Source organism: Lonchura striata, chromosome 3 (genome assembly GCF_046129695.1).
Source record: "Lonchura striata isolate bLonStr1 chromosome 3, bLonStr1.mat, whole genome shotgun sequence".
NCBI lineage: Eukaryota > Metazoa > Chordata > Aves > Passeriformes > Estrildidae > Lonchura > Lonchura striata.
Genome location: NC_134605.1, coordinates 73905524 through 73922489, shown reverse-complemented (window position 1 = coordinate 73922489; position 16966 = coordinate 73905524). Strand labels below are relative to the sequence as shown.

The following is a 16966-nucleotide window of genomic DNA, read 5'->3' as shown; positions in this document are numbered from 1 at the left end:
AAATTTCTACTTATTGTACAGAAATACAGCTAGAATACACTCTGCCACATAGAAAACTTTAAAATACTTACATGTGCCTACAATAACTTGTAGGCTAGTGCAGGTAGGTGAAACCTGATGGCTACCTCGCTTTTATTATACACATGTAAGAACTACCAATAACATATTAAGCCTACTTATATTAAATGTTGCATTTCAATAAATTTGGATAGTGACAGTGAAAACTGGGAGTGTTATTCTTTCAACCATTAATAGAATCAAGCATGAAGTGCAGTTTTCCCCAAAACAACTGAAAACAAGCACATAGGCTTACTATCTTGCTTATACACTTCAAATTGCATTACAGTATAACCTGGCTTTCAAAAAACAATTTCATAAAAATTCTTAGCATAAAATAACCCTTTTCTATCCCATTCTTATTACCAGTGGTATCTTGTGAAGTTTTAAAAAGAAAACTAACTTTTGGGAAAAAAATAAAGTTTGGAGGAAGTTAAAAAATACTGAAAATAATCTATACTAACAGAAGCGCCCAATCAACTTGAGCTTACAATGACTGAAAAATGCTGACAATCAGATACCTAAGTTAAAAAGGGTAAATCCTAAGTATATGAAATGCACTTATACCATATTTGTCACACAGAATTTCGCTGATCTTCCTTTTTAAAGATTTTATGACATCTAAAGCCAGCATCAATTTTACTGTGAACTCATTCTATATGTCAAGATCATGCCAGAAGCAGGCATTACACTACAGGAGGCAACAGTAGCCCTCTAAGTAGGAGCTGTGATTAGTAAGTTAACTGGTAGTTTTGCATTTTGAAGCCTGAGGGACAGGGCATGTTCACACCAAAAAATATCTAAAAAGAATAAAATGAAGAAACATGAAAAAAAGGAATGAACTGGAAGGGAAACAAACCTGGCTGCCACATTCTGTTGAAATTGGGATCCCCCTGAAAATTATTATGGTTGTTTGGACCAGATTCTATTCCTGAAATGTCCTGTCCGTTTGGCATCATTCCTTGTTGTTCCACTACATTCTGTTGCCCTGAGGCTTCTCGCTGAGCAATCCATGCTTGAGCTAATGCAGCCCAGTCAATCTGGCCTAAAATAAACAGAGGAAGTTAAAAAGGTTAGAACTCACACGTCTGAAGTTCAGCACTGTTTCTCAATTACATGTCTTATTGCTCAAGATAAATGGGCAACATTTACCTTCAGCAAGTACTGTGAGCACCATTTAAACTTATTCACAGTGTATAGTAAAAGAAACAAAGCAAATGTCAGTGTACAGACTTGCTGAAGTAGTTTCTCTGCATATGTTCAAAATGTCACGAGGCAGATTATTTTACATTCACATTAGCATTTAATGGATGGTAGTAACGCACTTTTTTCATATGCAAGCTATTTTTAACATCAGAAATTAATATATATATCCTTATATTCTAAATTCATGAAGATTTGAGAGTAAAAAAGATACATAGTTAGAAAATGACTCTTCAATGTACCCTCTTTGTATATCCCTTGCCATATATTATGTTACAGTTCTCTCTCCCATTTTTTTTCTTTACTGCCCTTTCTATCAGTAAATAAATAAATTGCAGTCTCAGATAAGAACACTAGTATGTCTTCTGCTTATTATCAAATTAAGAAAACTCTCCAGTGAATTTAACAGAAAATAAAGTAACAGTAAAACCTCTGTGCCTGATCACTTTGCCTTAGTATTAAATACACACCTGCACTTTCATCCATTTATCTATTTCTCTTGATGTTTTGAATTGTTGCTATCTCATTCTCAACTTAAGGTATATTATGTTCTACTCTTTAAAGCACTTGGTGGTTTTGGTGGAGAAAAAAATTTCAAACTAGAGATCATGATTATCACTGCTATAACCTAAATCAAGAACCATTTTAGTTTTCCAGTGAGGTTTTTTTACTGTATATATAATCTGCATTAATACTTCTGCCACACAGGTACTGAATAAAAAAACAGATTCTGTCAAACAATGGATTTAGCTTGGCTAAAGAACTGACAGGGATACATATCTGTTAACAGAGGTCTAAATGTTGATCTGTATGACTGGTAAAATGTTGCTAAATTGTGTAGGATAACTCAGGTTTCTTGCCTGTATTTGCATATTATATTTTAACTATGTGAAAACATTTGGAACCTTTGTATGTTTTCTATGTTTTCTACTTCAGAAAAGCATCATAAATGTATTATCTTGAGAACAGCTACAAAGGCAACTGTGAGTCATACTGTGCTACAAAGATTCAAAAATTCAAATGACAACACATTAAAAGAATTAATCCACAAAGCTTTCTATATACTTACTTGGATCTTGCTGGTGCTGAAATGACTGCATCCACTGCTGTTGGTTCAAAGGCCATTGCTGCCAAGGTTGTCCACCTTGATCCCACATCTTTTAAGTCTTTATACAGTCTATATTTCAACTAAAAATAATAGTTGTATGTTTAAATAGATGCCCATGAAATATCACATAACTGAAACTTACATAACTGCAGATATAGTTAAGCCTTGCAACGCAAGCTGAAGCAATGCTGGCTTAATATTTTAAGCTGGAGGAAATGGTTCATCCTTTGGAGTAATATCTGAAATATTACTGTAAGATTTCAGGAGTCTAGTATGCTTTCTCTGTATTTTCACAAAGAAATTAACTACCAAATGATGTTCAAGGAGAGATATGACAAGTTTGTACAACAAGATCTCATCTGGCAATAAACACAATTTAAAGCAAGTCAAAATATAAGAGGCATGATTGGTATCTTTGCCTGCTTCTTAGGGAAAAGATGTGTATTTCTCCAAACAAGTGTCATGCAAGGCTGTTAAGCAAGACAAAGTCACCAAATGGTAAAACACATTGTTAATGATTGCACAGAAAACTGCACAGGTACAAGACAGTGCCCACATGCATGTTATGCATTGTACAGATTCTTTTTAATTTCAATATATATACCTTCAAATCTGAGAAAGAAAAATAAATATGACCATACAATTACCACAGTCCCTTAAAATCATGAGAAACAATTTTTGCTGTGCCATATAGACCCTCACTGAGCAGGCAGCAGCAGCCCTAGCTCCAGATGTCAGGCAGCAGAGCTCCACAGCCTGCTTACAGTGAAGCTCCAGGGCCAGCTCTGTGTGAATTCGATGAGGCACAGCAGTCCAGGCAGGTGTGCCCACAATGGCACACTAGTTCCTTCCAGTTATTTGTACCTCAGCACACACCTAACCTGCTACACATGGAAGACCTGAGAGCAGCCACCTGCACTGCTCCAAACAGCTTCTCCAAAGACAAAGTCTAGGCACAGTTCTGGGAACGCTTCACTCCAGAAGCAGTTCCCAAAAAACAGTATGGTAGGAATGCACTGAGTGCAACCCCCTTTGCTCTACCCAATCTGTTAAGAACTCAACAGGCTTTCCACTCAATGAATGTATCCTATGGAATTTAACATGCAATCCCTGAGTTGGCACTATTAAAACATTAAGTAACTGTTTCAAATACTCCAAACCTAAAAGAGAAAAATTCATTCCCTGAGGTCACAGGAGCAGCATACAGGACCCAGTAGTGGCTCACAGCCAAGTGCAACACAGAATAGATGAATAGAGTCTCCCTGCTTCAGAGCAAACCAGTTCAAAGCAGCCAGTGCCACTTGGGTGGCCTGCCAGGAGCAGCCTCAGTGGCTCTGAGGGAGTGGGACACACACACCCCACCCCTCAAGCCCGCTCTCGGCACACGGACCGAGCTACTGGAGTGGAACCTGCTGGCAAAGGCACCTTGTACTCACCCGCTCACACAAGGGATTGCATGACTGCATAGGCAAAGAGCATCACTCTACAAAAGTGCACCACACAAAGAGCTGCACTAAATATCAGGGGCACTGGGCCATGCAGAGATGAACACAAACTTGTATTTTCCATACTTCTGTCAAATGAAATCCTTTATCTGAAAAACTGTAGATCGCCTTGTTTTGAGACTACTTACTGTCAACACTGTACAAAAATTACACCTGTGGCTCTGAAACACTCAGTCTCATTTTGAGAGGGCTTTAAACAAGACCAGATCAACATTGGCAACAGGGGCAAAACCTATCTAATACATTATTATTTTCACTATCTTTTCTTGCCAAACTAAGTATGGAGGCTTTTTCCCATTTCATTAACACTTTTATGCTATTCAGACCTTTAATAAGTGAAGACACTGCCCTTTATCTTGTCCCTTTCTTTTCACATTTTTATCTGTACCTAGGAAATTAACTTTTTTATACCAGCTGAGTGTATGGATGGCTACTAATGCACTTAATGCAACATTTTAGCTGACCCCTTAAACTAGCTCTCCAGGTATTCATAGACATGTTTTATACACTAGACATGAGGAAGTAACTGCAAATACTATTTTCACCCTAAAGAAAAAGGTAAGTAAATGCTTCTTATTCCCTCAGTTCATCTTTCCATCCAGAATACAGATTCTTTCAAATGTCAAAATAAATTTGTTTACATATTAAAAGTTATAAGAATTGAGGTTTCAGACTGCCACTGCAGTGCACAGCTTCATGGTGCTGCTCCTTTTGTTTCCAGCTGTTAAGTCCCACTACCAATAATAAACATGGATTTCATTAATTCCGGTAGCATTTCTTTACCTCAATATATATAGTATGTTGCAACAAGTTTGTGGAATTACATTCAAACTCAGCAAAAGGTTTATATTTTTTAACTAATAACTTATAAGACCATTTTGCATATAACTGAACAACAACAAAAAAAAAATTACACAGTCAAATACCAACTTCTCTCATCAAAGTGTAACAATATTAAGACCACTTGTAAAAATGCAACTAAATTTGAACCTCCTACACAGAGCCTTTATGTGGTAGGATTAGATGAGATTTATTTTTACCGGACTTGTTCTATCTCTGTCCTAAAATCTTCAGTATTACAGATTTTTTTAAACATGTTCCAACTAACACAATTGCATATTTACTTTTCAATTGAAATGGACACAGTATTCTGGCCATTTTTTTTTTCTTTACTCTCAGGCCTTGATCCTCACTATGGACAAACTGAAGCACTTGTTTAGATCATTAATAAAGTCTAAGACAACAAATGTCTCCACATCTCAGTAAAACCTGCACTCAAGACAGTAACTGCCTTATTATTTTACAGGGTATTCAAATAAATCTTGTGGGAAAGATATATTGCCTTGCAGCCCTGTACCAAGTGGCATCTGAAACGGTGACCAAGGGATAAAGCAGACAGGCAGCGACCTCAGACAGCAGCAGCATTCATTCACCTCCTGGCTGCTCCATCAGCAAGTTATTATGCCCTAGGACACTGGGGCCAAGTCCACACTCCTACAGGAAGGGGTGCTGAAGGAACGCACTGCCTCCCCATTAGAGAACAGCACTGACCCAGGCCACCTCGCACTCTCTGGGTGTGTGCATGGACCTGGGACCCCACAGGCAGTTAACATGTGTCCAGTCTAATTTGGAAGGTCACAGGCTTTCCCTCAGTGCCAGCTGGCTGCAAAGCCAGAATAAAAAGCACAGTTGGGTTTTAGTTGTTAGCATAGATAGCTGCTGATCCACTGCTCTGCAACATAATATGGCCCAGTCTTCAACTTGCCCTAGAGAGATTATTTCACCTTACTACTTCTATTCTGGGGAGAGAAATCAGGTGGGGAAGTGCAAAGCAATAGGTCAAGGCACAGAGCTGGGTTCTATTTTGATGCGCAACATTATGACAAGACAGCAACAACAGTGTAAAACTCTGAAGAATGCCAACATTTGGCTAATTCAATTTATGCCACTCAGAGCAAGCTAATTTAAAATCACTGCTATTTGAAACAGCTAATTTTAGTTTGTGAACTGCACTGCATTTGTACTTCTACAGTTTTCCTGAAGAAATGTTGATTTTCATAGGTTGGTAACTATAAAACATGCTGGCTTTCAAGTACACAAATTTATTACCAAAATCAGTGTAAAAACATTCTTTACAAATCAGAAATATGTACTACAGAAACACTTAAACAATGACATAACTTTTTTTATGCAATCTTACATGCAGAATCCCTCTTCCAAATATGATGTGAAAACTGTCTCAAACTATTTTTTGTTTATTTCAACATATCTTCCTTATTGAGCAATGTTTGCTTTACAGAAACAGGAATTGGATATGGAAGGAATAAAATTCACACCTGAAAACGTTTATAGAAGTAATCTTAACATATACAGGCTAAAAGAGGAAGTCATGTATCCAAATTTTTAATATTGAAGACTAAAAGTGTTGGCTCAGAGCCATTGAACGGAAGATGTTAGTTCTAGCACCTCTCTCTTTATGGTGACCTGGAACAGCAGGACATCATAATTTTCTGGGAAACAGACTCCCCTGCTTTTTAGTTCTCCATTTAGTTCTGCATTTTCTCCAACTTTTCACCAGCTGGTACAAGGTAAACATGAAAAAGGTACTTGATATTTTTTTTTTTTAATCTACTGCAGGGAGGCTACAGGCATTTAAATATGGTTCATTGTCTTTAAAAACTGTTTTGCTAAGCACTGCAGTGTCTAATAATTCCATCTGCTTTTAAGTTTCAGAGGCAAACCCCAACCTAGTTTTAGCTCTTCATTTGCAGTTGTCAAGTTCTAAAAGGAAACTAAAACAAGCAGTTATGCTGTTTGATGTTACTTTATTTTAAATAAAGGCAATGTAACTTTGTATTCTGCTTGTGAAACTTTATTGAGTATGCAAGGACTTTTAAACAGAATCTCAGGATTGTCCTGTCAGACATCACTGACAGTTTCCTTCCTAGTGATATTTTAAAGGCGTCAAAAATAAAAACAGATCAACTCAAGTCATACAGTAGTGAACAAACCAGATGTGAGAGCTTCCAAAACAACACTTTTGAACCTGAGTCCATAAACAGAAGAGGGCACAAACTACAAAGAAGGCACAAAACACAATGGAAAAAATGTAACCTGTTTGCAGCAATTTTAAAATTACTGCAAGGGATCCACCTCCAATACCAAGGCAGGGGAGGAGGAAACAAACCCAAAATCAACAAACAATGCCTCTCACCCACCAAACCAGTAACTTAAAGGCTTGAAAGAACTGGAACCTCTTGTAGTAACGTATGTGACAAGAAACAACCTGAGATACAAGTAGTAATTAATAATGGAGCAAAGATACTCAAAGTCCTCTCCCACTAACTAAAATCTGCACTGACAAAATTAACTTAGGATGCTGCCACACAAATAATGAACAAGTTTTTATTTCTCACAAGTTCCCAAATATGCATTACCTGAAAGAAAGAGGTTTCACCTAATACAATGGATAGCTCTATTTCCCACCAGTTAACTACTAAGCCCAAATACACAGCTGAGCATCCAAATGACAGTGCAACAAACTTTATTTTCTACAGAAGTTGGAGGGGAAGCAGATGAACACTGGCTAAAATTATCTCAGTTCAAACATTAGCAAGACAGTAACAGAGGGGTACTTCAACTGAGCAGTCATTAAGACATACTGGTTCTGACATCACTACTGCATACAACAGGTTCAAAGAATGGATCAATTTTATAGGCACCTACTTACAAAGGAAAATGCAGATACTACCCCTGTTTTACAATGATGGGTTAAGGCTCTTTTACTTAGCTGTTCTACCCTCCAATTCAATTTGGCATAGCCTTTTTTTCTTTCCCTCTCTCTCTCTCTAGCACACACACACAAATAAACAAAAGAACATTTATTGGTGCTTCAAGAGCTGTTCCCTGATGTCAGATCACAGAACAGGAACCTGAATCTATTAAAAATCTGTTTACCAATAAAGAAACAGAAGTTAATTCAGGATTCTTTTTGTTTTATACAAAAGCACAATCACATGAGCAAAACACTCACATTTAATTTCAGTTACATGCATTTAAGAGATTATGGAAAGTTGACACGATACCTGAAAATCCTACTGGAGTTCTTAAGAGCAAACATGTTCTGAAATATGTTCTTTCACATGTTGGGTTTTTTCCTTTATAAATTTCTATTCAAAGGCTGGACCAGAATCTGCTGAAGTTTTATTAAAGCAAATTACTGGTACGAAAATGTGCCACCCTTGATAGGACTGCTGGTGATGATAAAAGCTGAGACAGCAACATAGACAGGACTTACCTCGATCACCGTCAACCTCTGAGAGCCAACAGCACTCAAAAACATTTAAATGTGGTGTCAAACTCTCTACCACTGTATTTAAACTAATTTTTCTTTGTGTAAAGATTTTTAAAGGTACCTTTCCACTCCCCTCCCCTCCAAGCATGTCAACTACAAATTACACCTCAATGTTAACCTGTTCTTTTAGGGAAAAAAGGCACCTCCTTCAACATATTTGTTAGATTAATAAGGTATTTTTCAACACAGCTGTATGATGTGTCCAGACACACCACACACTGAAAGGCACACATTTAGAAGGTACTTACCACTGAACAGAGTCTTGAGTGATAACTCACAAGCTCATCTTTAACTCTGTGAGACTCTTCCCAAAAAACACAGCTATCTTGAATGAAAATACTATTTCCACACCAACAGGAATGTACCCTGTCAAGGAGGGCATGGTTTCCTGAGAATTCACCAATAGCACAGTGCTTAGTGAAGGCCCTTGATGACAAAGATGGGGGCATCTTTTAGACAAGGCCACCAACAGAACGTGAGCGCAAACAGGCTCACTCAGGCACCTTGGACAACCCTACCTAGGCAGTTTTATAATGTAAACTCATAAAATCCATTCCCAGTTCAACAGCACTTGTGCAGAGCTAACTGTGTTCTGCCCTTTAAGGTCTTTCAGGTCTCTTCCAACCTAGTCATTCTGTGAATTCTGTGACCTCTCAAAACCAGAGAAGAGCAGTCCTATGGAGCAAGGCTCAGTCCTGGAAATGTCAAAAGACAAAGCCTGCTTGTCACCTAGAGATACTATCCTCCTTAAATGTCTTATGACATTGGCTGCAGCAGAACTGAAAAATATCAAGAAATGTTCCCTGGAAAAATAAGCAAGATCTGTTCCTAAACAAAATTTAATACTGCTAATGGATAAACTGAATTGCTCCAATTAATGCAGCTAGTCCAAGACAAGAAGCACAGAGACCTAGGAAGAAGTTAGCTCAGCTCCAGAAAAACATCAGAATGACAACTAACCATAACAAGCTGCCCTGATAACTGCATCTTGCACACTCTTTCTTGCTCCTTCTAAGTAACTCCCATCACTCTGACAATCTGCTTCTTCCCATATCAATGTTACACACCATCCCAACCATGCAGAATACCTTACAGCTCAACAGCTTCTGCAGCACATACAGAGATTCTCAATGGCTTGCCCAGAAATTCGTGAAAGTAAAATATCTTAGAAATGAGAAAAAAAGTAATCTTTGGAATATGAAACCAAGTATTTGTTAGAAGCTAGACCATCTCAACTCCAAGAAATCAGGATACAGACTAGGAATCAAGCTGTCACTAGAAGGAGAGTGGCACACACCTTCTGCTCTATCATGAGCTGAAAAGCTCAAGGTTAGGAACTCCTGCCTCAGACATCAGTCTGGACCTGATCTTCAGAACACAATCTGGTGGCGTGGTTTATTCAACCCTATAGACAGGCAGACTAATGATTCTGGAACCTACAGAGTGCACAGCAAATAATCAAAAGCTTCCTAATGTTGAGGGGAGGCTGTTGCATCACCTTTCTGATAATGTTACGTATTCCTGAAAAGCAGATCAACATATGACACAAGCTGGCCTGACAAGTTTTACTTGCAAACTGAACTCTTAAAACACAGCTGCAGAAGTTTTTCTGGTGACTAAAGGTTTGTCTTGCAGGCATTCCAAAAAGGCATTGCATTTGGCAAAGAAATAGCCATCATCTAAATAAACAAGGAAGCTGAAAGAGCAGGCCATCATGCATACTCAGAGAATTCCTACACAGCTAGTCTTTGTACCCCAGGGTTTGAAGACAACAAACTCTTTTGCACTTCATTCTCAGGTCAGATATTTTGGCAAAAAACAAAACCAAACAAAAACAAGAAAAACAAACATTAAAAAAACCCAGCCAAAAACAGCTAGAAGGATGTTCCACATCTTCTAAGGTAACCTGACAGTGCAGCCATGACTTTTTGACTATATTTAGGTCTACATAGTTAAAGGAAAAGACCCCAAGAGGTAGGAGTCCTGCTTTGTAACAAACTGCAATTACTGGTTTTGAAACAAATCATTATCTAATAGTCAGCGTCATTAGCTAGGTAATCTTTTGGTGTGAGTTTAAGACAATACAAGCAGCAAAGGCACATTAGTCTCTGATGCTCTTTGTAGAACCTGGCCTACAGAAGTCATCCACATCACATCTTGAGAGGGATCTCAAAAGCATCACATACTCTGTGGGCAGACTTTCTTTATCTCATATAGATTTAGGCTCTGAAGGTGAACCTAAAGGAAAACTGGGATGTTTCAGAAGCAGAGCTCCTTGAAATCAATAGCCTAATTTCTTGATCTTTCACATCATCTTTCATTCAAGGTAGCTGGTATTGACTCTGTGAAGTTTCAGCACCTTTGAGTGAAAGCTCATGATGAATTTCCATGATTAATTTTGTGGAACTGTTCAGTTGCAAGCAGGATAAATCTAATCCTACATTCACCACACCAGGATCAAAGCAGTTAGTAGAAGGACAGGAATAAGGCCGATACCTCCAAGAGTTGAAGATGAACAAGTGTTGCTGCAGAGCTGTTTCCCCCTCACTTTCCTTCCACTGTGCTATTGCTTCAACAGGGCCATGGTTGCAAAGACATCATCAATGAAGTTGGAAGGACTAGTGGATAAATACTCTATATGTTGTAGGAATACAACACCAACAGTTCACATAGTTCTCCCAAGGAATTAGAAAGAGCAGCTCATACATGGTATTATCAATATCCAACCAAGCTGGAATCCAAAGTCAATAATGGACATACATGGTACAAACTCCAAAGATGTCTATTTCAAAGTACTCCCAACTGGAAGGAAACAAACTGAGTGCTTCTTCCATGGCTGTCACTGGAATAAAAGTTACTTTTCTGTAAGAATTTGTATATAAGGGGTCCAACTGAAAAGAACTGCAAATGAAAAATAGCTTTGCATACCCAAAGAAGCCCCCTTACCAAGAATAAAAATTTAATGCAGAAAGTGTCACAAGAATTATCATTAGCTGGCGGTCTTTGCATAGGAGACCCAGGTAAGTCAGAACACTTCTGCAGTTAAAAAGATGTGTGAGTCTGGAAAAGCGCTGTATCCTATGCACCCACAGAGGAATGACACCTGCAAGTTACTACAGAGTGGCTGCAGACACATTCACTCAGAGTCAGAACAAATGCATACCGTCACTCAGACAAAAACATACCAGCTTCAATTTTACTTGGGAAAATTAATATTTACTACTATATTATACTTAGCTGTTGATTAGAAAATCAAATATTTATCACATTATTTAAGTCTGCCCCAAATCAGAAAAAGTTACAGTAACTGTCTTGTCTACTACTCTGTTTCATTCGTTACACTTTCACTTGGCCAAAGACTTCTATGTATCATGTAGGGCACCACCCTAAGTTGTTCCTGGTATTTCATGCCCAGGTAGTATGCATCTTTCAGAAGCTATACCTATGCGCCTGCTGGGATCTTTCAGCAAGATGACAACTCAAAAAACATGTAAAATCTTCCAGCTCACTAATAGCTGTGTATCACTAAGATTTGCTCCACTGCATTTTTTAACGTTAGAACTGCTCTTTCTCAGACTGAAGAATACAGGCTTTTCAAATGTGTAACCAAGATCCACAAAAAGATCCACAAAAAGAACTGATATAAACAGCTTGCTCAGTATCCATGAAGTTTTCCAGAACCTGGTTCACAAATAAGTACATGTGATTAATATTTACAATGCTAATAAGATGAAGCAGCATGAACAAAGGTCAAATTAAAAAAAAAAAAAAAAAAAAAAAAAGTACTGTGAAATCTTCGTCAGGGAGTCACTCACTTCAGGGAGCACAGCTTCCAAGGTCTGTCATTTCAAACTTAAATCCACATATCCACTGAGCTGAATACAACACTTTTTTAAAAGAGCAAAAGGACCAGATACTGGCATTCAGGTACCGTTTACTTATTTTTTGTATTTCTAAGACATAAAGACAAACAAATTATTTGATTATCATAAAGTACCAAAATCACTGCTAGAAGATTTACTAGCACAGAAACATTATCATAACTTAGGTGGTGTAAGTCAAAACTCTACTGGGTTTGAGGGGGGAAAAAAAGTCCAGTCTGATTAATTTTTTCATGTATAATTCTGCTGGAAGTCCTGATGCAGGATTTTCAATTAGCCCTGTAACACAGCATTATTTCAGCATTATTTTTTTTCTGAAGCAAATGGTCCATCCGCAACTACCTCTGCAATGAACCTGCTCTGCACAAAACTAATAGTGCAAATAACTAAATAAACAACTACCCTTCACTAGTCATGAGCAGATATTAACCTCAATTAAAAATACAGTTATCACTTAATAAGGGATCAGCTAGTGATGAAAGTAACAACAGTTTAATAACACCTATCCAAAATATTATTTGTCACCAAAAACCAGAAACACCACATACCTCAGCCTCAGTCATGAAAAGACGTGAGGCTGGACACTTCTGTTCCCATTGAATCTTTACATAATCATGCACTTAACTAAAAATCAAGCATGGTTATAACTCCACTCTACCACTACAGCTTATAACGTGAGTTAATCCCTAAAAAATTGTGGAACTGTACTAAATTTGTGGACACTTAAGCCCTACAAGACCTCTGAGACCAAAGTATAGAAAGCATTCTTATCAGAGCAGGAGTTTGTATGTCATGTGGGACAAAGGAAGTCTTGCAATGGCATAATAGCAGAGATGACACAAGGTTTGCTGCTGCACCAAACAAATTAAAAACCAGGAGCTTGTCTGTCAGCAATCCGAGCATCTTGTGCCTGGACAAAGCTGAGACTTTCAGTTCCCCTCTGTTCTACAGTCAGGGGAGCTGCAGCATCTGTCACTCCCGTAAGAGCCATCTTTAGGGCAGCTGCACTCCAAAAAGAGGTTTCTTACTCCTACCAACAGTACAGGTATTCAGCTGCACTGGTATTCGTAACCCTGTCTTCAGAAAATTATGTTATAACAGTGTCTGCTGGTAGACATGCTTTGTGCTTTGAAGACCACCATTCCCCCTGTTTGAAAGGTGGCTGACTCTGCTTTAGAATAAAGCCTTTAGGGCAACCCTTGTTTCCTGTATCCCACACCTTCCAATAGACTGTTGGCTTGAAAACATTTACAGGTGCTAACTATAAGAGAAGAAATTAACAACAACCAAGGTGGCTGAATACTCTGCATAACCACTTGTTACAGAAACTTGGGAAATTTCAGCTGGGATAGCACATCAGAAATCCAGTGGTTTGGGTTGGAAGGGACCTTTGAAGACCATCTAGCATGAAATGATGTTGCTGAAAGTTCTGTCCAACCTTATCTTGGACCTTTCCAATCATGCAACTTCTCTGGGAAACCTGTTCTACAGTTTCTCCACTCTTATCATAAAAAAATTCTTCCTTATGTTCAATCTAAATTTTTATTTCAGTTTAAAACTGTTGTCCCTCATCCAGAGCCCTGGTAACAAGTCTTTTACCTTCTTTTTCATACTCAAAAGTACCTTTCATACCCTTTAGATACTGAAAGGTGGCAATAAGGTTTTCCTGGAGCCTTCTCTTTTCCAGGCTGAACAATCCCAGCTCTCTCACAGAAGAGGGGTTCCAGCCCTCGGACCACCTTTTTGTCTCCATCCTTAACTGTAAAGCCTAGCACATCCCATTAAAATTCATTTCAACAACGTGGGATTGTCTAATGAAGTACAGAGAAACTGCAGGGATAAGTGCTGAAAACAAAAAGGCTTTCAAACCCATCACTTGTTTGAGAATCCATTTAAAAATACCCTGCGTTTGCCAAGCTACTGGTCCAGGTATCTTACAAATGCCGCTGTGTGAATTTCAGTTCTCTGGAGCCCTCCAGTGGAACGAACTCCATGAAACAGCACAAATACCCCACACATACAGCATTTCACCCGCAGGAGCCGGGCTGCTGACACAGCCACTACCCAATCCCAGCGCACACGCTGCTCCCCTAACTCGGCTCCCGGCTAAGCCAGGCAGCCGCTCTGCCCCGCGGAACCCCGGCCGCTGCTCCCGCGGCAGCCGGCGGCTCCCGGCGCGGCCGGGCCGGCTGCGCGCGCCCAGCATCCCGGGATCGCAGCCCCGCCAGGTCGCGCGCTCGGCGCCGGCCTTTCCCGGCCCCGCCGGGGCAGCGGCAGCGGCGCGGGGCGGCCCGGAACATGCGCAGTGCCGCCGCCGGGCCCGTCCCGCCGGGACCCCCGCCGGGGGGGTCGGCGCAGGACGGGGGGGTCCCGGGGGTCCCCGCCGGCCCCCCGCGCCCTCGCCGCGCATGCGCGGCGCGGCGCCCCCCCCCCACCCCGGACGGGCGGCGGGGGAGGGCGAGCGGCTCTCGGCTCGTCCCTTCTCGTCCTGGCCGCCGGTTTCCGCTGTCGGGGCCGCCGGTTCCTCACGCCCGGCGAGCAGCTGCTACTGCCGCCGCCACCGCGGCGCGCGGCGCCCTCACGATTCGGCTCGGAGCGAAGGGGAAGACCGGGTCGGCGACACCCGCCGGCCCCCCGGGAGCGCTGGCGAGCGCAGCCCGCCCCGCTACTTACGCGCTCCGCCGCCGCCGGTGCCGCCGCTCCGCGGCCGCTCTGCCCCCGCTATCACTCCTCGTCTTCACGGACAAGACAATATGGCGCCCGCTGGCGCTCACCCGGAAGTGAAAGGCGTCACGGAGCTGACCCTCGCCTGGCACACACGGGCGCCTTCCTCCGCCATCTTTGCTGAGGGCGGCCGGGCGGCGCTCCGCGTTTCCCTCGCCGCGGCCGGAGCGCCAACGCCCGCTGCCGCCATCTTTACTGCGGGCAGCCCCGCCGGCGCTGCTGCGGGCGCTGCCCGGTTGCCGCGGCGGGAGGGGGAGGCGGGGGCGCGCTCCTGCCGGGAGCGGGGAGAGCCCAGCGGGATTCACCTTCCCGCCCGCGGGACTGTCAGGAGGCCCACGGGACGCTCATTAGCTCCGTGGCTCCACGGATAACTTGTCAGAGTGTGAACCGTGTTTCCAGTACGGGGTCGACATGAAGAAGTATGTAGAGCTGCATGAATAAGTGTATAAAGCTGGTAGTTACGCCTGTAAGTGCGTAAGTGGACAGGCTCTGGGAAATGGCCCTACACTGAAATATATAATAACTGCTGTGTTGCACAGCTACAGGGTGTGAGCGTTCAAAGTCAGGCCAGAGTATGGCTATAAGGAGCGTTTACCAAGTAGCTTATCCAGAATATCCAAATTAACTTCTCTGAGTTCTACCTGGAATTTTTCATTTTATTTTAAGGCATGAAGAGAAAAACAGCTCTTGTATCGACACTGGGGATGACTATAGGCAGGGGCTGAGTAATTCCATTCCTTTGTGTGGTGCAGAGGTTTCCATTAGCTGGCACATTACTTACTGCTGGGATCACTGCCTTCCCTTCCTTCAGCGTCATGGATGTAAATGCCTAAAACATCCACAGTCTCTCTGATCATTGCATAAAGTTATATTAATACCCAATCTATAGAAAAGTCAAGGATTCAAGAAACTTTTGTTATGATTGTCAGTGCCACTTAGACTACATATTAGTGTTGGCTGAAGCATTCTGGATTTTCTCCTTTTTGTGTCACGTGGAATGGCAGGATTGAGAATGCTTTCCATGGACAGAAATGCTGTGGAAGTTTTACGTCTGTCCAGTGTCAACTCACAGCTGGAACTCTGGAGTGCTGCTTGTGGATGGACAAACTTCCAGCTGCTACTGAAATAGGGCATGCGAGGGAGTCCCACTCTTGGTCCTGGTTTTGTCACAAAATTACAGAACTCAGTTCTTGTAAATGGAACAAAACTTATCTGTGCCCTTTGTCACAGAGGGTAAGGCAGGGGAAACAAGCAGTGCACCTTAATTGTTCAAGGATATGGATTCATCTCTGGGGAGCTCTTCCACAGGCAGTGATAATGTGAGACAAGACAAAAGCAAAAATACATGAACTCAGATGTACAACATTCAGCTTATGTTTAAATAACACAGTTTTCCAAACGGCTGGATGTTTTATTTACACATTTTTCTAACAATATATAACAGATGAAAAGGCAGAATGAATAGATGACAAATGCAGCTATTCTCTCAGAAACTTGCTAAAGCACCTTGGGTAGACTGGAAAACTGATCAGACTTGCGTTGGTTTTTCAAATACAGTCTGTTTAGTTAGAAATATTTGGAATTAGAAATCTACAAATGAAATGTATCAGCACTGTAGTCAAATTCTAAAAATACTATTTGTTATTTAAATACCTGCAGAGTAGAGTCAAGACTATTAGTTCAAATAGATGAAAAAAGGAAATGAATGAAAACTAGATGAAAATTTTAATATGCTTGATTTATTGCTCACAAGTATTTTGAACTTAGCAACAAGATTTTTGATTATTGGATTGTCTTTTGTGCAAGTGCAAGCACACATAAACATATCAGGGATTATCTCCATGTATAAACGACAGCAGAATCAGAACTCAACTTTGTGGAATAGCTAAACAGGGAATGGTGCCATTGACATGGTGGTTTCACTACAGAATACGCTAAAATGATTCCCATGTTACACAGCTCAAAAGCAAGAAAAAACCTAAACCAGCAAAGCAATTGAGTAAGTGCGAAGAAGTCATAAACTTACTCAAAATAAAAGTTCTTGCTTTCTTTTAAAAGCAGTTCTGCAACTTTTCATTTTGTGCTAGAAAAATACTGGAAGCTGCAATAGATGTAAGAAACATTCTCAACACTT

General features: G+C 40.8%; 1 protein-coding gene across 2 annotated transcripts in view; it reads right to left on the bottom strand.

Annotated features, from left to right (window-relative positions):
• PNISR (PNN interacting serine and arginine rich protein) overlaps positions 1-14906 on the bottom strand; it is a 28590-nt gene extending 13684 nt beyond the window's left edge. Inside the window, exons 1-3 of one of the 2 annotated variants that reach the window (XM_021544946.2) lie at positions 14782-14906; positions 2330-2448; positions 917-1102 (exon numbers count right to left, since the gene is read on the bottom strand). In XM_021544946.2, coding sequence (XP_021400621.1) covers positions 917-1102; positions 2330-2417 — 274 coding nt within the window. In that variant the 5' untranslated portion in view covers positions 2418-2448; positions 14782-14906. The remainder of the gene's footprint in view (positions 1-916; positions 1103-2329; positions 2449-14781) is intronic. The other variant, XM_077782285.1, reaches the window with a different exon arrangement.
• Positions 14907-16966: the final 2060 nt, after the last annotated feature.